The sequence below is a fragment of the Loxodonta africana genome, chromosome 21 (assembly GCF_030014295.1).
Source record: "Loxodonta africana isolate mLoxAfr1 chromosome 21, mLoxAfr1.hap2, whole genome shotgun sequence".
Classification (NCBI taxonomy): Eukaryota; Metazoa; Chordata; class Mammalia; order Proboscidea; family Elephantidae; genus Loxodonta; species Loxodonta africana.
This window is the reverse complement of record NC_087362.1, coordinates 36,282,860-36,304,059: the sequence shown is the minus strand read 5'-3', so window position 1 is coordinate 36,304,059 and position 21,200 is coordinate 36,282,860. Positions and strand designations below refer to the sequence as shown.

At 46.1% G+C, this 21,200-nt stretch overlaps 1 protein-coding gene across 1 annotated transcript in view; it reads left to right on the top strand.

The window, feature by feature from the left end:
* PLCG2 (phospholipase C gamma 2) overlaps positions 1 to 21,200 on the top strand; it is a 211,736-nt gene that overhangs the window by 116,676 nt on the left and 73,860 nt on the right. The window contains exons 14-21 of the mRNA XM_003418088.4: positions 2,081 to 2,249; positions 4,196 to 4,300; positions 5,917 to 6,006; positions 6,720 to 6,895; positions 7,773 to 7,973; positions 9,095 to 9,214; positions 16,451 to 16,631; positions 17,580 to 17,651. Coding sequence (XP_003418136.2) covers positions 2,081 to 2,249; positions 4,196 to 4,300; positions 5,917 to 6,006; positions 6,720 to 6,895; positions 7,773 to 7,973; positions 9,095 to 9,214; positions 16,451 to 16,631; positions 17,580 to 17,651 — 1,114 coding nt within the window. The remainder of the gene's footprint in view (positions 1 to 2,080; positions 2,250 to 4,195; positions 4,301 to 5,916; positions 6,007 to 6,719; positions 6,896 to 7,772; positions 7,974 to 9,094; positions 9,215 to 16,450; positions 16,632 to 17,579; positions 17,652 to 21,200) is intronic.

The following is a 21,200-nucleotide window of genomic DNA, read 5'->3' as shown; positions in this document are numbered from 1 at the left end:
TTTTTTCTTTCCAGTCCTGCCCATAGGCCTGTTTCTACAGTTGGAATTTAAAACATACAATAATGGGGCTATTTGTATTTCTTGAGCAACCCCAGGGACCAGGCTCTGTCCTAGGCTCTTTGTGCACATGATCTTGACTCCCACTACAAGGTGGGCACAGTTGTCCCCATTTCATGGGTGAGGTACAGAGGCACTAAGTGTGTACCTGCCAACATTTAAGTTGCTTTCTAGGACTTCTTTTCTGTGCCATTAGTGGATCTCAGTCTAGGGCAGAGGTCAACAAACTGTTTTTGTAAAGGACCACATAGTAAATATTTTCTGCTTTGCAGGCCATATAATAGTTTCTGTTGCAACTACTCAATCTACTGTTGGGCCTGAAAGCTGCCACAATGTAGACAAATGGACATGCTATGTTCTTATAACCCATTGCCATTGAGTCGATTCCAACTCATAGCGACCCTATAGGACAGAGTAGAACTGCCCTATAGAGTTTCCAAGGAGCATCTGGCAGTTTCAAACTGTCAACCCTTTGGTTAGCAGCCATAGCACTTAACCACTATGCCACAAGAAACCCTGGTTAAGAGCTACGGCTGCTAACCAAAGGGTCAGCAGCTTGAATCCACCAGCTGCTTCTTGGAAACTCTATGGGGCAGCCCCACTCTGTCCTATAGGGCCGCTATGAATAAAAATCAACTTGACGGCAGTGAGTTTGGTTTGGTTTGCTTTTGAATGTTCTAATAAAACTTTATGGACAAAAATAGGTGGCAGGCCTACAGACCATAGTTTGCTAACCCCTGGTCTAGCTCTTGTGTAATTTCTGATAGTTGGCAAGAGGCATTCTGCAGCTAAAATGGAGAGATGGTGGTCTGTTTGATCACTGATGATACGGAATAGCATATGTGAGCATGGGTTCTGGAATCACTCTGCTCAAGTTTGAATCCCAGGTCTGTTAATTACCAGCTGGGGGAAGGTATCATTTTTATGCCTTAGTTTCCAGATTTTAAGCATGGGGTGATTAGCAATTCCACTCCTAGGTATAGATCCAAAAGAATTGAAAGCAGGGACTCAAACAGATACATATATACCAATGTTCATTGCAGTACTATTCACAACAGCCAAAAGGTGGAAATGACCCAAGTTCCATTAACACATACACACACACACACACACACACACATATATATGTATGTATGTGACTTCATGTGTGTCAGAGTAGAACTGTGCTCCATAGGGTTTTCAGTGGCTGATTTTGGGGGAGCACATCACCAGGCTTTTCTTCTGAGGCATCTCTGGGTGAACTTGAATCTCCAGCTTTTTGATTAGCAGCTGAGTGCATTAACAGTTTGTACTACTCAGGGACTTATTAAAGTACACACATAAAAGCGTATAGAAAATGCTAAAAATCGGTAACTTCCGATGAAGGGTATACAAGCGCTTACTGTACCATCTTTTCACCTTCCCTGTAGGTTTTAAATTAAAAAATGTAAGGCCTTCTCCCCGACGCCCCCAAATTTCAAGAAATGAGTAGATTGAAAGATAAGTAGAGAAAATCACAGTAGGGTTTGTACCTGGATATGACGAGCACTGTGGAGGGGATGTGAGAGGGTGCCTGAGTTTGGGAAACCCTGAATTAGACTAGAGCTGCCTTGAGTCCTGGGCTTTTGAGTGCCTGCCCCCCAGCATATGGTCTGCCCCTTTAGGAAGGGTGGGCATAGAGCAGCCAGTGCCTGCTCCCCAGCTGTGGAGCAGACCCCGACCTTGCTCCCAGACAGGCACGGAGGTGTGCCCAAGCAGCAGCCCGGTACCCACTCCCCCTGGGGTCAGTCAGCCCCAACTTCTCTGCTGGGCAGGCAGAGGGTATGCCCTGAGCAGCAGCCAGGTGCCTGGTTTCCCTGGGCTCAGCCGGCCCCACTTTTCTGCTGGGCAGGCAGAGGGTATGCCCTGAGCAGCAGCTGGGTGCCTGCTTTCCCTGGGCTCAGCCGGCTCCACTTTTCTGCTGGGCAGGCAGAGGGTGTGCCCTGAGCGGTGGCCTGGTGCCTGCTCCCCTGCCCTGACTGGCCCGGCCCCTCTGCCACCACAGCTTCCCCGTGATCCTGTCCATTGAGCAGCACTGCAGTGTGGAGCAGCAGCGCTACATGGCCAAGGTGTTCAAGGAGGTGCTGGATGACCTGCTGCTCACCAAGCCCACGGAGGCCAGCGCCGACCAGCTGCCCTCGCCCAGCCAGCTGCGTGAGAAGATCATTATCAAGGTAGTCCCTGGGCATGCCGCTACCATTCATTCTGTGGGGCCCAGTGGCTCAGGGCCTGAATTTGAGCTCAGGCCCTCCTTACTAACTCCCTGACCCTGGGCAAGTCCCGCAACCTCTCTGTGCCTTTGTGTCCTCACCGGTCTTGGGGGACAGTAACAGAACCCCTCTTCTTAACTCACTCTGAGCATGATGTCCAAGAATGTGTGTGGAGGGCTTGGAACTGTGTCTGGCCCGAAGTAGGTGCTTCGTAGGTGTTAGCTCACTGTCATTCATTCATTCTTTTGGCAAACCTTCCCCACATGCCTGCTCTGAGTCAGGCCCTATACCTGGTGCTGGAGGGGATCCAGGGACCCAGACACCCTTGGGAGCTCCGAGTCTAGTGTGAGAGACAGACATGGAGGCAGTTACCAAGCAGAGGATCCTGTGCAGCAACAGGGTGATGGGGGATGGGGTACCAGATACCCGGAGAGATGAATGATCAGCTGTGCCCATGGGGGCCAGGGATGCCAACGAGAAGGGGTAATACTTGGGTATTTGTATTATTAGAATATAAAGAGATCCCCCACTCCCCCTTCCAAAAAAAAAAAAAAAACCCAAACCCGTTGTCATTGAGTTGATTCTGACTCATGGAGATCCCATGTGTGTCGGAGTAGAACTGTGCTCCATAGGGTTTTCAATGGCTGTGATCTTTTGGAAGCAGACCGCCAGGCCTTTCTTCCAAGGTGCCTCTGGGTGGACTTGAATCACCAACCTTTCGGTTAGTAGCCAACTACTTAACCATTTGTGCCACTCAGGCAGCCAAACAAGTTGCCGTTGAGCCATCTTCAACTCACGGCAACCCCATGTGTATCAGAGCAGAACTGTGCTCCATAGAGTTTTCAATCACTGGTTTTTCAGAAGTAGGTTGCCAGGCCTTTTTTCCGAGGGGCCTCTGGGTAGACCAGAACCACCAACCTCTTGGGTTAGCAGCCAAGTGCATTAACTATTTGCACCACCCAGGGACTCCTTAAGACCCCAGGCACCTGGGCAGTATCGCTGAGTTTCTGAGGGAAGCTTCTGGCATGGTGAGGGCAGGACACAGGGCAAAGGGAGCTGGACCGTGGAGTGTCCATGAGTCTTCGTGGCTACCTCCTTGCATTTGTTCTTCTCTGCTCACAGCCCCTCTCGCTTTCTCTGTCTCGCGCTTTGGACAGCTCTGAGCAGTTCCTGGATTTTCCAGCTCTTCCTGTTGGATGTGAAGTAGGAAAGGCTGCTTCCACTTCCCCAGCTGTGACACTCAGGGTGTCACCCCTTTCTATTAAAGGGAAAGGGCCCACGTAGCACTTATTACGCAAGCACTGTGTGCTGTGTATTGGGCTAGGCGTTCATAAACATTCTCTTCTTCAGTCTCATCACAATCCTGCCCCCCACTTTACAGATGTGGACATTTAAGTTTAGAGGTTAAAAGACCCAAACAAGTCCACACAGCCCTTGCCAAGGAAATAATCCAAAGCCAGGTCTGTCTGGCTTCCAAGCTTGTGTTCCCATGCCTGACATTCAAAAACGGACACTCACGTGAGCTTCACTGTTTGCAAGTATCTTTCATGCCCACCTGTAGGGGCTGTAAAGCCTATATTGTAGCAGGAAGACAGACGGAAGACAATGAAACAAATAGATACACAGATTACATAGGACTACAGGATGAGAAAGATAAAGCAGGACCAGGGACTTGAGAGTGGCAGTGTGGGAAGGGGAGCTTGGGCTTTCCTTAGATGAAGTGTTTGGGGAAAGCTCCTCTGCTGAGGTGACACTGAGTGCAGACCTGAATGTAGTGAGAGACAAGCCAGGCAGCAAGAACAGAACATGCAAAGGCCCTGAGGTGGGATGGTGTGAATGAATGCTTGCTGGCTGGCTGATCCCTAACTTGGGCCACAAAGGCGCCATCTGTGTGCATTTTTTTCCCTCAGCATAAGAAGCTAGGCCCCCGAGGCGATGTGGATGTCAACGTGGAGGACAAGAAGGATGAGCACAAGCAACAGGGTGAACTGTACATGTGGGATTCCATCGACCAGGTGGGGCTGGACCCCTTCTCACACCTGCCACGGGACCCCTAGAACTGGCTGTCCACCCCTTTGCAGCCCGTCAGTGAGTCTGAGGCCTTCCTGAGAGCCTGGGGGATACCTGGGGCTTAGTCCCATTTTGATCCCAGTCAATTTTTGCCAAATGAATTTATCTTCATAATGAAACTTTATTTTTTTGCTCTTTTAATGCTTTATTTTAGAATAATTTTATATTCAATATTATATATAAAACCAAAAAAACCAAACTTGTTGACATCAGGTTGATTCTGACTCACGGCAACTATATGTCTATGATATGTATGTGTATTTTTTCTTTTCAGTAGTAAAGACAGCTCCCATATACCTTTCACCCAGCTTCCACCCCTGCTAGCATCCACCATAATCATAGTACAATTGTTGTTGGTGTAGTACTGTTGTACCTCGACATTGGTACATTACTAATTCATTTATAGACCTTCTTATTCCATTTGCACCAATTTGTCCACTAATATCCTTTATCTGGTCCAGGATCAGTCCGGGATAGCACAGTGCGTTTAGTTGTCCAACTCCTTGTTGTGTGCCATCGAGTTGATTCTGACTCATAGCAAACGTGTATAATAAAGTAGAACTGCTCTGTAGGGTTTTCTAGGCTGTAATCTTTATAGGAGCAGATTACCAGGTCTTTCCTCTTTGGAGCGGCTGGTGGGTTCAAACCACCGACCTTCAGTTAGCAGCCAGGGGCTTAACTGTTGTGCTACCAGGGCTCCTTTCTAGCTCCTTAATATCTTCCAGTTCCGGGACAGTTCCACTGTAAACCTATTCTTTCATGAGAGTAAGACAGTTACAGAACTAACATTCCCTTCCCCTAAAACTACTTCTCATATTCTTTTGCCTGACATGCAAGCCCATTTGAGTGTATTTTTACTTTTCTGTTCTTAGAGCCTAGATATAAAAAAATGATTAAAAGTTAAATAAAGAATTTAGTCACAATTAAATGTTGAAGGATGGGTCTCTAAAAAACTGTCTAAAAAAAATCCTGAAAGTGTTAAAGAGTAGTCAGAATAGGAAAAGATAGTCATAAGGACATACCAGACAATTCCTATCGTGCATAAAAGGCTGCAAATTAAATCTACCATAACTGGTAACTTGTAACCAGGTACCGTTGAGTCAGCTCTGACTTATGATGACCCTATGTGTGTTAGAGTAGAACTGTGCTCCATAGGGTTTTCAATGGCCAGTATTTTGGAAGTAAATCATCAGGCCTTTCTTCTGAGGTACCTCTGGGTGGACTCGAAACTCCAGTCTTTCAGTTAGCAGCCAAGACCCCCAAAGTATCCCAAATGTGCCGTAGAAATTCATTATCAAGTTGTATCTACCCTTAGATACACAGATTTAAAAAATCCTTAAAATGACAAAAGAAGCCCAAAATAAATGAGATGTGTTAATAAAGGGAGCTGAGTTCAGGGAAGTCACCACCAAGGTCTTGGAAACTGGGAAAGTCAAAACACTCCTGAGTGAATGCTGGTGACTCCAGACAGGGAGTTGGAGCAGTGCAGGGCCCAGCGTCGATGGGGTGGAGACCTGGGGGGCCTCCTAGGGCCTCTGTGAATGCTGGTCTCGCCTTGTAGAAATGGACTCGGCACTACTGCGCTATTGCTGATGCCAAGCTGTCCTTCAGTGATGATATTGAGCAGACAGTTGAAGAGGAGCTGCCCCAGGTAGGTGGACACCCAGCTGCTCTTGGCCTCCTGAGCTAGGCTGCTCTTTGGGGCCCCAGAAGACTCCCTACAGTGCTTCTCTGGGCCTCTGGCAGGCTGGAGTGGAGTTCCTCATCACCAGGGAGGTACCTCTTTGGGTACCAAGGTCTGCCTAGCTCTACTCTGATTGGCTGGCTGTCTCACAGACTTAACCAGTAGGATTGAAGGCTCTCTAGGCTCTCTGAAGGGCCTCACCAGCCTTAGGTGGTGGCCTGTGCTCCCTGGACAATGAGGACATGTGGATGCTCCCTCCAGCCCCAAGCCCCAGCCTGGTCCTGGGCTTTCCTGCCTTCTCCCCTTAGCTGTGGCCATCCTTTGGTACTGTTTCTTGAGTGTAGCTGCCAAGGCATCATGACTCTTGCTCACACTTAGCATAGAGTTGAAGACCCTCGTGGGAACCCCTTTTCCCATGTCTCGTGACTTGAGAAGACCACCGTAAATGGGAGCTCTCAGGAGTGGGTAGCAGGCAGGACAGTCAATGGACCCTGTCTTCTCAGACCACTTGGGTTGAGGGCCATCCTGGGCCAGCCTCTCTTTTGTCCAGTCCCAGCAAACAGGGAGCCGTATGGTTGAGTCAGCATGTGCCAGAGGGCCTGTTTGGTGAGGCTGGGTTCTGGTCCTCGATGTTCTGGGCTAATGAGCTAACAGAAACCTCTTCTGTCTTTGTGGCCCAGGACACGCCCCCCACAGAGCTGCACTTTGGGGAGAAGTGGTTCCACAAAAAGGTTGAAAAGAGGACCAGTGCCGAGAAGCTGCTGCAGGAGTACTGTGCTGAGTCGGGGGGCAAGGACGGGACCTTCTTGGTGCGGGAGAGTGAGACCTACCCCAACGACTACACGCTGTCCTTCTGGTATGTCCCTCGGCCATGGGCCTACAAGCCACTCACATGGGGGTTGGTGTAGGGCTGCGAATCAGGCCTGGCCCAGAATCTCAGACTTCATTCAGTGAGCTGTGCAGAGCCAGGACTAGGGTGAGGCGGGCGAGGCACTCACCTTGGTGCTGGAGTTAAGGGGAGCTGTCGTGGATTGAATTGTGTCCTCCTAAAATATCTGTCAACTTGGCTAGATCATGATTTCCAGTATTGTATGATTATCTACCGTTTTGTCATCTGATGTGATTTCTCTATGTATTGTAAATCCTATCACTATAATGTAATGAGATGAATTAGCGGCAGTTACATTGATGAGCTCTACAAGATAATGTCTTAAGCCAATCTCTTTTGAGATATAAAAGAGAGTAGTGAGCAGAGAGACATGGGGGACCTTATACCACCAAGAAAGCAGCATCAGGAGTGGAGCGTGTCCTTTGGACTTGGGGTTCGTATGCAGAGAAGCTCTTAGTCCAGGGGAAGACTGATGACAGGGACCTCCCTTCAGAGCCGACAGAGAGAAAAAGATTTCCTCTGGAGCTGACACCCTGAATTTGGACTTGTAGCCTACTAGACTGTGAGAGAACACATTTCCCTTTGTTAAAGCCATCCACTTGTGGTATTTCTGTTATGGCAGCACTAGATAACCAAGACAGGAGCCAAAAAAGTCAGTGATGAAGATTAAAAAACATTCTAATGCAATACTTAAGAAATAATGCAAAAAAAAAAAATCGTGATGAACAAAAGAGCAACATTTTAAATAAAGACTGTGTACCACGGGGTATCATCTGCCTCTAAAACGGGTCGGGGTCGTGGGTGGGCCTGTTGGCATGCGCTTATGGCGTCCCTGTCCCCACAGGCGGTCGGGCCGGGTCCAGCACTGCCGCATCCGGTCCACCATGGAGGGCGGGACCCTGAAGTACTACCTGACTGACAACCTCATGTTCACCAGCATCTATGCCCTCATCCAGCACTACCGCGAGAGCCACCTGCGCTGCGCTGAGTTCGAGCTGCGGCTCACCGACCCCGTGCCCAACCCCAACCCGCACGAGTCGAAGCCGTAAGTGCGCTGCTGGTCCTAGGCATCGCCATTCATGTGTGAGGGGGATGTTCACGATGGTCAGAAAATGCAGCTGGTGGGTGTGCTGGGCCTGAATTCCTGAGTCCCCTCCCCTGGGCCCACCAGGGCCTCTTCAAATCTCCAAGGGGGCCCAGTTACCCATTACCTTTGCCTGCTCTTCTCCACTCTCTCCTCTTTCCTTTCCCTTCCTCTTCTACTTTGTCTTTGTAATCCTGGCGTCTTGGGCTTTGATTTTCAGATGTCAATTTTTTATTTTTTGGCCTTGCGATACCTTTTTGCTTGTCAAAGCTCCTTCCTGTTTGTTCTGAATATAAACAAGGAAAACAATTGTAAAGGTCCCCTCTTTGTTTCTCATGTAATAACTAAAGTGAGTGTCAGCCGTGCCTTGCAAAGGGTTAACAAGTTCTAGAAATAAAGCAAAAAGTTTTTCGCAGAAGGCTGCTAACATTCACTTTTCTGAGGAGGTCGTATTATAGCATCTTTTTATTTTACTTTTCCTGTCTGCATTTCCATGTGGATCGGCTTTAAAATTTTATTTTATTGTGGTGAAATATATACACCTAAGAACAAAGCTTTTTCCATTTCAACCATTTTTACGTGTTGTGCACCCATCACGACTATGTGTTTCCAAATTTTTTCACCATCCTTAATGGACTGCCTTTTAGAAATCACTGTTTTACATCTTAAAAAATCACCAAGAAAAACCCCTCTAAAGCTGTCCCACCTGTGTTTTCTGCCTCAGATTTTCTGAGACACACCTGGCTGGTGCCAGCTTCTTGGTCCTGGGCTGGCTGGTTGGTAAAGACATGTTGATTTATCCTCCTGTGCTCAAGGCAGACCCACTGCACAAAGATTTCACCCATGCTGTGTTGTGGTGTTCTCTTCAAAAATTGCTGTTTTTGGCAGAGAGACAGGGAAGCCCTGTCCAGGCTGTATGACTTCCTGGGTGGATGGTCCTCTGCAGCCTTGCTCTCTCTCAGCTGGCTGTCTCTCACCTGGCCATTTCTTTTTCTGTCTGCCGTTCTCTCTCACCTGACCATTTCCGCCTCTGTCTGCCATTCTCTCTCTCACCTGGCCATTTCCTTCACTATCTGCTGTAGGTGGTACTACGACAGTCTGAGCCGTGGGGAAGCAGAGGACATGCTGATGAGGGTCCCCCGGGACGGGGCCTTCCTGGTACGGAAGCGAGAAGGTGCTGATTCCTACGCCATCACCTTCAGGTAATGGCCGGCGGTGGCGGCGGGGGCAGGGGGGTGTTGCCCACACACCTCCCAGAGGAAGCTCGGGGTTGGGGGCAGGCATAGAGGACAAAGGGGGATGTCAGGTAGAGGTTTAGCTCAGGTCTGGAGTTTGTACCTCACAGTGCCCTTGACGACAAAAATAATAGCAAGAGCCTCCTATACTAATATGGTGCTTTCCACATGCTGGGCGCTGGTCTGTTTCTCTGGAGATTCTCTAGAATGATGTGTTCTAGAACTCATTTCATCTTTCAGAAACTCTGTGGGGTTGGCATTACCATGAGGCACATTTTTCAGAGGAGGAAACTGAGGCACAGCAAGGTTAAGTAATTTGCTGGGGCTTGTAGCCAGGAAGTAGTGGAGCTGGGATTTGAACCTGGGCAGCTCCGATCCGTGATGTTACAGGTCTGTTTTCCTCCTACTCTTAGCTGCCACCCAGCACTGCCAGGGGGGAGGCCAGGAAGGCCATATAGACCAACCATCTCTAGGACCACGGTGCTCGGCTTTAATTCCATCCGAGTGTGGGTGGGTACTAGGAATAGGGGGCTCGAACCCAACTTGTCCTACTATGCCTACCTCCTTCCATCCTGTCCCTGATGATGGTATCATAACACTGCCTGCCGTATTTTTACTTCTTAACTGTGTTCCAGACACTGGGCTGCCATCTGCCAGTTACTGCTGAGTTGATTCTGACTCATGGCAACTCCATGTGTGTCAGAGTAGAACTGTGCTACGTGGGGTTTTCAATGGCTGATTTTTCAGAAATAAATCTCCAGGTCTTTCTTCAAAGGTACCTCAGGGTGAACTCGAACCTCCAACCTTTTGGTTAGCAGCTGAGTGTGTCAATTGTTTACACCGCCCATGGACTCCAGACTGCCTTCTAGGCCTCATCTTACTGATCCTTACTATATCCCATGTGGGATAGGTCCAGTTATTACAAGTAAGGTCCAGAGAGGTTCAGGGACCTGTTCAGAGGCACACAGCCTAGTACTCAGCTGAGGTGGAATTTTCAGACTCCACCCTCTTCACCTCTAAAGCCCCTCCCCATCTTTCCACCCCTCTTCCTCCTCCCACATACATTTCCATAGTACCCCTTGTGTGCCAGGCAGTGTTCTAGGGTCTGGGCATGTATCAGGAGCTTCTGGACAGGTTTCCACAGGAGTGGGGAGGAGTCTGCCTTTACATCCATTTGAAGAGATGTGGTGGTCGCCTGGGTGTGGCTGGTGGGAGGCAGCCCTTGGTGGGGGGAGGGCCTACTTGGTGAAGATCAGACCTCGAGCCCTGGTATCCACTGGCTTGTAGCAGCACTCCAGGAGGCTGTAAAGAGCCACTTATACTGTGGCCCTCGCTCTCCATCCCCCCTTTCAGTTCTTCTTCCTCCTGGGGAAGCTAATTTTCTTTTGCCTTTCTAAGGGAGTCCCTGGGTGGTGCAAACGGTCAATGTGCTCAGCTGCTAACTGAAAGACTGGAGATTCAAATCCACCCAGAGGCACTTTATGAGAAAGGCCTGGTGATCTACTACTTCCCAAAAAACAGCTGTTGAAAACCCTATGGAGCGCAGTTCTACTCTCACACACATGGGGTCGCCATGAGTCGAAATTGACTCCATAGCAACCGGTACCTGGTGTTTTCTAAACCATTCATTCACTGAGTCCCTGCTGTGTGGCAGACACAATGCTGAGGGCTCCAGCGGGATTGCCTACCAGACCTGGAGCCTGACACTCCCCAGGTGGCAGGAGTGGTCATCCCCACGAGCATGGATGAGGAAACAGTCACTTGCCCAGTTGCTTAAGGAAGGAGCCAGAAGCTGACCCATGCCCTCAACCTCAACACCCCGTGCCTGTCTGCCCTAAAGAGCTCTTGTAAAAAGCTTTAAAATTAATTTTTAATTACATACGTGTTACATGAATTCATTCTCCTTATAAAAAATATAAGACATTACAGAGAAGGCTAAAGCCCCTTTTGGTTCTTCTCATCTCAATCCTTATCCTCGTAAGAAGCAGTTTCTTAATTGGTGTCTCCATCTAGACTTAAAAAAAAAAATGTATATACACGTCTATGTGGAAAAATTTTCTGGTTGGAAAATCTAGAGACCATTTTGCATGTGGGTGTTTTGTTCCATGTTTTAAAAATACAAATGAAATCCTACTCTAGTTTCATTCTGCAACTTGTTTTTCCACTCCGCAGTATTCCTTCTCTGTTTTTTTTTTTTAAATAAGTGTTTAAATTCATAAAATACCACTGCAAATAGATGACCTGGAGCAGAAGCCTTCCAGCATTGATTTTTTTTTTTTTTTTTAATGAGAATTTGGGGTCTGCATCCCACTGATCTCCTGTTCCCTCAGGAGTTCTCTGTTGTGCTCCCTGTCAGGGCAGTCATCGATTGTGGCCCGGCACCAACTAGTTCTTCTGGTCTCAGGATGATGTAGGTCTCTGGTTCATGTGGCCCTTTCTGTCTCTTGGGCTCTTAGTTGTCGTGTGACCTTGGTGTTCTTCATTTTCCTTTGCTCCAGGTGGGTTGAGACCAATTGATGCATCTTAGGTGGCCACTTGTTAGCATTTAAGACCCCAGACGCCACATTTCAAAATGGGATGCAGAATGTTTTCATAATAGAATTATTTTGCCAGTTGACTTAGAAGTCCCCTCAAACCATGGTCCCCAGACCCCCGCCCCTGCTCCGCTGACCTTTGAAGCATTCATTTTATCCCGGAAACTTCTTTGCTTTTGGTCCAGTCCAACTGAGCTGACCTTCCATGTATTGAGTGTTGTCTTTCCCTTCACCCAAAGCAGTTCTTATCTACTGATTAATCAATAAAAAACCCTCTCCTTCCCTCCCTCCCTCCCCCCTTCGTAACCACAAAAGTGTGTGTTCTTCTCAGTTTTTACTATTTCTCAAGATCTTATAATAGTGGTCTTATACAATATTTGTCCTTTGCCTGACTCATTTCGCTCAGCATAATGCCTTCCAGGTTCGTCCATGTTATGAAATGTTTCACAGATTTGTCACTGTTCTTTATCGATGCGTAGTATTCCATTGTGTGAATATACCACAATTTATTTACCCATTCATCTGCTGACGGACACCTTGGTTGCTTCCAGCTTTTTGCTATTGTAAACAGAGCTGCAATAAACATGGGTGTGCATATATCTGTTTGTGTGAAGGCTCTTGTATCTCTAGGGTATATTCTGAGGAGTGGGATTTCTGGGTTGTATGGTAGTTCTATTTCTAAATGTTTAAGATAACGCCAGATGGATTTCCAAAGTGGTTGTACCATTTTACATTCCCACCAGCAGTGTATAAGCATTCCAACCTCTCCGCAGCCTCTCCAACATTTATTATTTTGTGTTTTTTGGATTAATGCCAGCCTAGTTGGTGTGAGATGGAATCTCATCGTCGTTTTAATTTGCATTTCTCTAATGGCTAATGATCGAGAGCATTTTCTCATGTATCTGTTGGCTGCCTGAATATCTTCTTTAGTGAAATGTGTGTTCATATCCTTTGCCCACTTCTTGATTGGGTTGTTTGTCTTTTTGTGGTTGAGTTTTGACAGAATCATGTAGATTTTAGAGATCAGGCGCTGGTCTGAGATGTCATAGCTGAAAATTCTTTCCCAGTCTGTAGGTGGTCTTTTTACTCTTTTGGTGAAGTCTTTAGATGAGCATAGGTGTTTGATTTTTAGGAGCTCCCAGTTATCTGGTTTCTCTTCATCATTTTTGGTAATGTTTTGTATTCTGTTTATGCCTTGTATTAGGGCTCCTAGGGTTGTCCCAATTTTTTCTTCCATGATCTTTATCGTTTTAGTCTTTATGTTCAGGTCTTTGATCCACTTGGAGTTAGTTTTTGTGCATGGTGTGAGGTATGGGTCCTGTTTCATTTTTTTGCAAATGGATATCCAGTTATGCCAGCACCATTTGTTAAAAAGACTATCTTTTCCCCAATTAACTGACACTGGTCCTTTGTCAAATATCAGCTGCTCATACGTGGATGGATTTATATCTGGGTTCTCAATTCTGTTCCATTGGTCTATGTGCCTGTTGTTGTACCAGTACCAGGCTGTTTTGACTACGGTGGCTGTATAATAGCTTCTGAAATCAGGTAGAGTGAGGCCTCCCACTTTCTTCTTCTTTTTCAGTAATGCTTTGCTTATCCGGGGCTTCTTTCCCTTCCATATGAAATTGGTGATTTGTTTCTCTATCCCCTTAAAATATGACATTGGAATTTGGATCGGAAGTGCGTTATATGTATAGATGGCTTTTGGTAGAATAGACATTTTTACTATGTTAAGTCTTCCTATCCATGAGCAAGGTATGTTTTTCCACTTAAGTATGTCCTTTTGAATTTCTTGTAGTAGAGCTTTGTAGTTTTCTTTGTATAGGTCTTTTACATCCTTGGTAAGATTTATTCCTAAGTATTTTATCTTCTTGGGGGCTACTGTGAATGGTATTGATTTGGTTATTTCCTCTTTGGTGTTCTTTTTGTTGATGTAGAGGAATCCAAGTGATTTTTGTATGTTTATTTTATACCCTGAGACTCTGCCAAACTCTTCTATTAGTTTCAGTAGTTTTCTGGAGGATTCCTTAGGGTTTTCTGTGTATAAGATCATGTCATCTGCAAATAGTGATAACTTTACTTCCTCCTTGCCAATCCGGATACCCTTTATTTCTTTGTCTAGCCTAATTGCCCTGGCTAGGACTTCAAGTACGATGTTGAATAAGAGCGGTGATAAAGGGCATCCTTGTCTGGTTCCCGTTCTCAAGGGAAATGCTTTCCGGTTCTCTCCATTTAGAGTGATATTGGCTGTTGGCTTTGCATAGATGCCCTTTATTATGTTGAGGAATTTTCCTTCAATTCCTATTTTGGTAAGAGTTTTTATCATAAATGGGTGTTGAACTTTGTCAAATGGCTTTTCTGCATCTATTGATAAGATCATGTGGTTTTTGTCTTTTGTTTTATTTATGTGATGGATTACATTAATGGTTTTTCTGATATTAAACCAGCCTTGCATACCTGGTATAAATCCCACTTGATCAGGGTGAATTATTTTTTTGATGTGTTGTTGGATTCTATTGGCTAGAATTTTGTTGAGGATTTTTGTATCTATGTTCATGAGGGATATAGGTCTATAATTTTCTTTTTTTGTAATGTCTTTACCTGGTTTTGGTATCAGGGAGATGGTGGCTTCATAGAATGAGTTGGGTGGTATTCCGTCATTTTCTATGCTTTGAAATACCTTCAGTAGTAGTGGGGTTAACTCTTCTCTGAAAGTTTGGTAGAACTCTGCAGCGAAGCCGTCCGGGCCAGGGCTTTTTTTTGTTGGAAGTTTTTTGATTACCGTTTCAATCTCTTTTTTTGTTATGGGTCTATTTAGTTGTTCTACTTCTGAATGTGTTAGTTTAGGTAGGTAGTGTTTTTCCAAGAATTCATCCCATTTCTTCTAGGTTTTCAAATTTGTTAGAGTACAATTTTTCGTAGTAATCTGAAATGATTCTTTTAATTTCATTTGGTTCTGTTGTGATGTGGTCCTTCTCGTTTCTTATTCGGGTTATTTGTTTCCTTTCCTGTATTTCTTTAGTCAGTCTAGCCAATGGTTTATCAATTTTGTTAATTTTTTCAAAGAACCAGCTTTTGGCTTTGTTAATGCTTTCAATTGTTTTTCTGTTCTCTAATTCATTTAGTTCAGCTCTAATTTTTATTATTTGTTTTCTTCTAGTGCCTGATGGGTTCTTTTGTTGCTCGCTTTCTATTTGTTCAAGTTGTAGGGACAGTTCTCTGCTTTTGGCTCTTTCTTCTTTTTGTATGTGTGCATTTATCGCTATAAATTGGCCTCTGAGCACTGCTTTTGCTGTGTCCCAGAGGTTTTGATAGGAAGTATTTTCATTCTCGTTGCATTCTATGAATTTCCTTATTCCCTCCTTGATGTCTTCTATAACCCAGTCTTTTTTCAGGAGGGTATTGTTCATTTTCCAAGTATTTGATTTCTTTTCCCTAGTTTTTCTGTTATTGATTTCTAGTTTCATTGCCTTGTGGTCTGAGAAGATGCTTTGTAATATTTTGATGTTTTGGACTCTGCAAAGGTTTGTTTTATGACCTAATATGTGGTCTATTCTAGAGAATGTTCCATGTGTGCTAGAAAAAACCAGCATTGATTTTTAGAGGACCTTCTGAAGGAATGCTTTAACAGGATGAGGGTTTTTTTTTTAAAAAAACAATAAAAAATGAATTCGTAAAGCACAGAGTGTTTTGAAGATGAATAGGTATACCCACAGAAATTAAGTCTTTAGATGTATTTTAAAAGACCTCTTTGGCTGTAAAGTTAGGGTCAAAACTTATTTTCTCTTCTTGCTGATAAATGCTAATAAGATTGAAGAGCCTGTTCTGTTTTGGATTTTTTCTGCCTCTTGTTTCAAATGAAGAAATGAAAGGTTTGCTTCCCTTTTGAAGAAAATTCCATTGTTGCACCTGGTGGGCAATGGGAAGTAAGATCTCGCGATTTCAGGATTAAGTCCGAGGGTTCTAGAGTAGAATCAGACCTTTTTCCTTCAAGGGCCTGGATAATAAATATTTTAGGCTCTATGGGCTGTATGGTCGCTATTGCGACTACCCAGCCTGGCCACTGCAGCATAGAAGCGGCAGTATAATACAAGTGGACATGGCTGTAGGCCAATAAAACTTTACAGCAACAGCCAGCAGGCTGGTTTTGGCCCTTGGGCCATAGTTTGCTGATCCTTGATGTAAAGACCTAGGATGTTCCCAAAGTCCAGTCCACGTGTTTGGGGCAGAGGGGGAGGGCAGGAGGAGCTAGCTGTAGAGCTGCTCAGCAGTATTTCTTGATGATTCTTCTATATCAGTTTTGTAAAGATCCACACCATTGTTTTTAATGCTGTCTTGGAGTTCCTGGTTGGTGCAAACTATTGACACACTTGACTACTAACCAAAAGGTTGGCGGTTCCAGTCTGCCCAGAAGCACCTCGGAAGAAAGGCCTGGTGATCTGCTTCTGAAAAATCAGCCATTGGAAACCCTGTGGAGCACAGTTCTACTCTGACACACATGGGGGCGCCATGAGTCGGAGTCGACTTGATGGTGACTGGTACTGTATTCCACTGGAGGGCTGCGCCGTGTTTATTTAGATTCTCCCCAAGGATGGGTAGCTGGGTTGCTTCTAATCAGTCTGGCTGCCAGGGTCTCAGGTGTCTGACTGTGTGGTCTCCTGTCCAGGGCCAGGGGCAAGGTGAAGCACTGTCGCATCAACCGGGACGGCCGGCACTTTGTGCTGGGGACCTCAGCCTACTTCGAGAGCCTGGTGGAGCTGGTCAGCTACTATGAGAAGCACGCGCTCTACCGCAAGATGAAGCTGCGCTACCCTGTGACCCCTGAGCTACTGGAGCGCTACAACATGGTGGGTGGTAACTCCCTCGTTGTGTGGTGGAACGGCAAAGGAGAAAATCGTGCCTAAGGTTATAGTTCATCTGTCATTCATTCAGCAAACCTTTGAGCACTGTGTCTTGCACTGCCCTATGTCCTTGCGCGGCAAAGTCAAATACAACAAGAACTCTGCCCTTGTGCTGGGAGAAAGAGCCAATAAATAAGATAAATGAAAATACACACACACGTGGCAGGCAGTGAGTGCCACAGAGAGAAACACAACTGGGAATGTTGATGAGTGGGCATGGGGTGATGGGGAGGGGCTGCAGTGTTCAGAGGGCTGTCTGTGGACCTCACTGAGAAGGAGACACTGGAGCAGATATTAGAGGAGGTGGAGGAGTGAGCTGTGCTGGAGGAAGAACGAACAGCAAGTACAAAGGTCCTGAGGTCAGCATGTGACTGGAGGCACAGACTGGAAGCCAGTGGCTGGAATTGAGTGGTGAGGGGCTGGGGCAGTAGAACTAAACGAGTATGGGGCTTAATAGGAGAGGATTATGTGGGGCCGGTTTTGGGTAAGGCTTCCAAATTTTAGAGAACTTTATAGCTTCTTCCTGTCTCTACCCACGAGCTACAAGTAAGCTCTGCGAGGTCTCGACTCAAAGGTCAAAACCAAACTCGTTGCCATCGAGTTGATTCCTACTCCTGGCGACCCCATGTGTACAGAGTAGAACTGCTCCATAAGGTTTTCTTAGCTGTAACCCTCACAGAAGCAGATCAGCAGGTCTTCTGCGGCACCACTGGGTGTGTTTGAACTGCCAACCTTTAGGTTACTAACTGAACGTAATCTGTTTATTAGCGGTCAAACGCAAACAAGGACCTTGAAGGATAGGTAACCACTAGGAAACCTAGGACACTTGATATATATGAGTTATCCCAGGAGCATGGACAGTTCCATTTATTTTTCTTTGCTCTTTTTTTTCAGGAAAGAGATGTAAACTCCCTCTATGACGTCAGCAGGATGTATGTGGATCCAAGTGAAATCAATCCTTCCATGGTACAGTGCTGACCCGGCCCCCCTCAAGTCACATGATTTCCTAATCCCTGTATTAACATGGCACAGTGGTTAAGTGATACAGCTGCTAACCAAAAGGTCAGCAGCTCAGATCCACTAGCTAGCTGCTCCTTGGAAATTCTATGGGGGCAGTTCTACTCTGTCCTCTAGGGTCTGTATGGGTTGGAATTGGGTTTGGTTTCAGTTTATGTTAACATGGGTTCCGTGTCCTGCCCCTTGCCCCCATTGTGGTTATAATAGGGCAAGGGAATATTTTGGAGAACTTAGCCAAAAAATTTTTTTGGGTGGCGGGGGAGGAAATGATGATTGACAGTATAGCATTTAGTTTTAGGGAAAAGGTTAATGGGATTGCTTCTAAATAGAACTGTGCCTTGCCAAAATTCTGAGGCTTGATGAACTACCTGTGGGCCAAACAGCTTCTAATTAAAAGTCTTTCTTATGTTTCTCGCTTGCCAACTGAGCCTGTGGTGTTTATAAATTCCACTTGGTTTGCTGACCCTCTTGCCATGCAAACGCTATCGCTCCTTCCCACCCGACTCTGGTGTGTGCTTTCATGGAGGTAGGGGTGAATTTTGCTGCCAGCCCCCAGCTCCTTCCTGCTCTGGCTTCATCTCACATTGCATTTGAGCCCGAGGAGGAAGAACTGTGGGGAACCTTCTGTTTGGGGGACCATCTGGCCCGTGGCTAGTACACCTCCGGCCTAGGAAGGGACCCTGCTGGGAGCTCCCTAGAAGCCCAGAGACGGATTTTGTTTTTTAACTCTTAATCTTTGGCCAGCGCAAATCCTGCCTGGTAAGAGATGAAGTCTTGAAAAAGGTGTGGGCAAATTGAGCCATGCGTGCACTGCATTAGGGGGTTTGCTAGTAGCAAAAACTTTGATCAGCCGAGAAGAATGCTGTCCCCGTGGGTGTGTTTTGCAAATTGAATGCAGGCCGCTGGAGAAACTTGTAACTTCAGGCAGGCTCTGTTTGATGGGATGGTGTACTTGGACTTTATTTTGAAGGGTTTGAGCCTTTCTTTCTCTTTTACCTTTTAAAAAGAATTTCCTAAATAGGGGCTGCAAACTCAAATGTCCATAAAGGCCAGGCAGGTAACATGGATGAGTAGAGCTGACCAAGCACAAGAAATGTTTCAGTGTCTCTGTATGAGTGGCCTAGGGCTGCTGTAACAAAATGCCAAAACTGGGTGATTTTCTCATAGTTCTGGAGGTTGTTGTTAGGTGCTGTCGACTCACAGCGACCCTGTGTACAATAGAACAAAACACTGCCCAGTCCTGCGCCATCCCCACAATTGTTGTTATGTTTGAGCCCATCGTTGCAGCCACTGTGCCAATCCATCTCATTGAGGGTCTTCCTCTGGAGATTCTAAGTGCAAATTCATGGCATCAGCAGGGTCATATTCTCTGTCCTTCTAGGGGAAGATCCTTGTTTCTTCCAGCTTCTGGTAGCTCAGGCATTTGCTGGCGTTCCTTGGCTTGTAGGTGTAACTTCACATGACCGTCCTCCCCCTTTATGTCTGTCTGTGTCTCTGTGTGTCTCCTTATAAGGACACCAGTCATTGGATTTAGGGCCCACCCTAATCTACTGTGACAGCATCTTGACGACATCTGCAAAGAGCCTATTTCCAAGTAAGGTCACATTCACAGGTTCTATGTGGACTTGAATTTGGAGATACTGTTGAGTCCTGGTGGCGCAGTGGTTAAGAGCTTGGCTGCTAACCAAAAGGTCAGAAGTTCAAATCCACCAGCTGATCCTTGGAAACTAGGGGGCAGTTCTACTCTGTCCTCTAGGGTCGCTATGAGTTGGAATCAACTTGATGGCAATGGATTTTTTTTTTTTTTTTTTAACCCCATACAGGCGTGGCCTGGAACTTTGACCTGTTACAGATTGAATTGTGTCCCCCCAGAGTATGTGTTGTAAATCCTAACCTCTATGCCTGTGGTTATAATCCCATTTGGGAATGGGCTGTCTTTGTTATGTTAATGAGACAGGACTAGTGTAGGGTGTGTCTTGAGTCAATCTCTTACAAAATATAAAAAGAGCAGATTAAAGAAGCAGAGATATGGGGTAAGATAGATGCCAGGACACATGGAGATCTCCAAGGAACCAGGAAGCAGAAGCCAGAGACTCTAGAGAGACAAGGATTTCCCTCCAGAGCCGACAGATAGAAAGCCTTCCCCTAGAGCTGGCACCCTGAATTCGCTCTGAGTCGAAATTGACTCGACGGCAGCGGGTTTAGGGTTTTTGGTTTTAGCCTCGTAAAGTGTAAGAAAATAAATTTCTGTTCATTAAAGTCATCCACTTGTATTTCTGTTACAGCACCAGTAGATAACTCAGACAACCACCTTCCTATACCACACACCTGCTTGGTCATCTGATGGAGGGCTTGTTTCCCTGCAGCTCAGGGGACCTGACAAGAGGATCTCTTCCACCACCTGATTGGAGACTTGCTCCCCATGAAAGCCATTATGTGGCACTCCCTCTGCCACTGGCTATACCTTCCTTGAGGCCTTGGTGCCTGGCAGTGACCTGTGGCTCAGGTCCTTATGCCCGCCCTTGAAGCAAGAAGCATGGGTAGAGGCTAAGTGCTGGCTCCATTTGCAGGTGGGGAAGGGAAGGGCAGGAACTCTGGTTAGCCTCTGGTGGGAAGTTCCTGTGGCAGAGCTTCTAGAACCCGCGTTGCTTTTAATGGAACGTCATGAGCTATGGCAATCACTCACATTAGCTGACTGAGTTTGGACTCAGCCGTTTAACAGCTGGTTGACCTTGGGCAAGGTACTTAACACTGTACCTTGGTTTTCTCATCTATAAATGGGGTTTATACTACTACCTACTTCTTGGAGTTGTGAGGATTAAAGGATATACTATAGGTAAAAGACTTAGAACAGTGCTTTACCACAGTAAGCACTTAGGAAAGGGTCACTGTTGCCATTTTTATCATTACATGAAGTATGTAAAATTTTACTTCTCATTGAACAGATGAAGAAACTGAGGTTCAGAGAGCCTCAAGGTCGCAAAACTAGTAAGGGCAGAACAATGATTTGAACCTATGAGTCTGAGTCTATAGCCCTTGCTTTTTTACTGGATTCCTTGTGAAATTCCTGTTGCTCTTCCCTTGGGTAGGGGCAGGGGGCTGCTAATATATGCAGGTCTGACAGTCTCAGAGGTTCGCCATTAGTATTTTCTTGCTCTGTGGGCATTCATTTTACCATGGAATTGTGCCTGCTAAGAAGCAGGCTTTAAGACACATTCACTGAAGAAAAATGTTATACTGAGCGAGTTATGTCTTACTTGCTTTTACCAGTGGAGAGGAGACCACCACCTGAGGAATTTCATGGAGGAGCTCCCCAGTTCCTCTTGAAAAGTGTCAGCACATTCCTGCAGGAGCCTAGTTAGGGGATCCCTGGTCTAGATAAAAACACTGGTGAGACTCCAGGATGCACAGGAAATGGTGGTGTCCTTGAAAATCAGGCATCTGGGAAGGTCACTGAGAACAGCCAAGCAGGACTTCCAAGGTGGTGATTGTGGCATA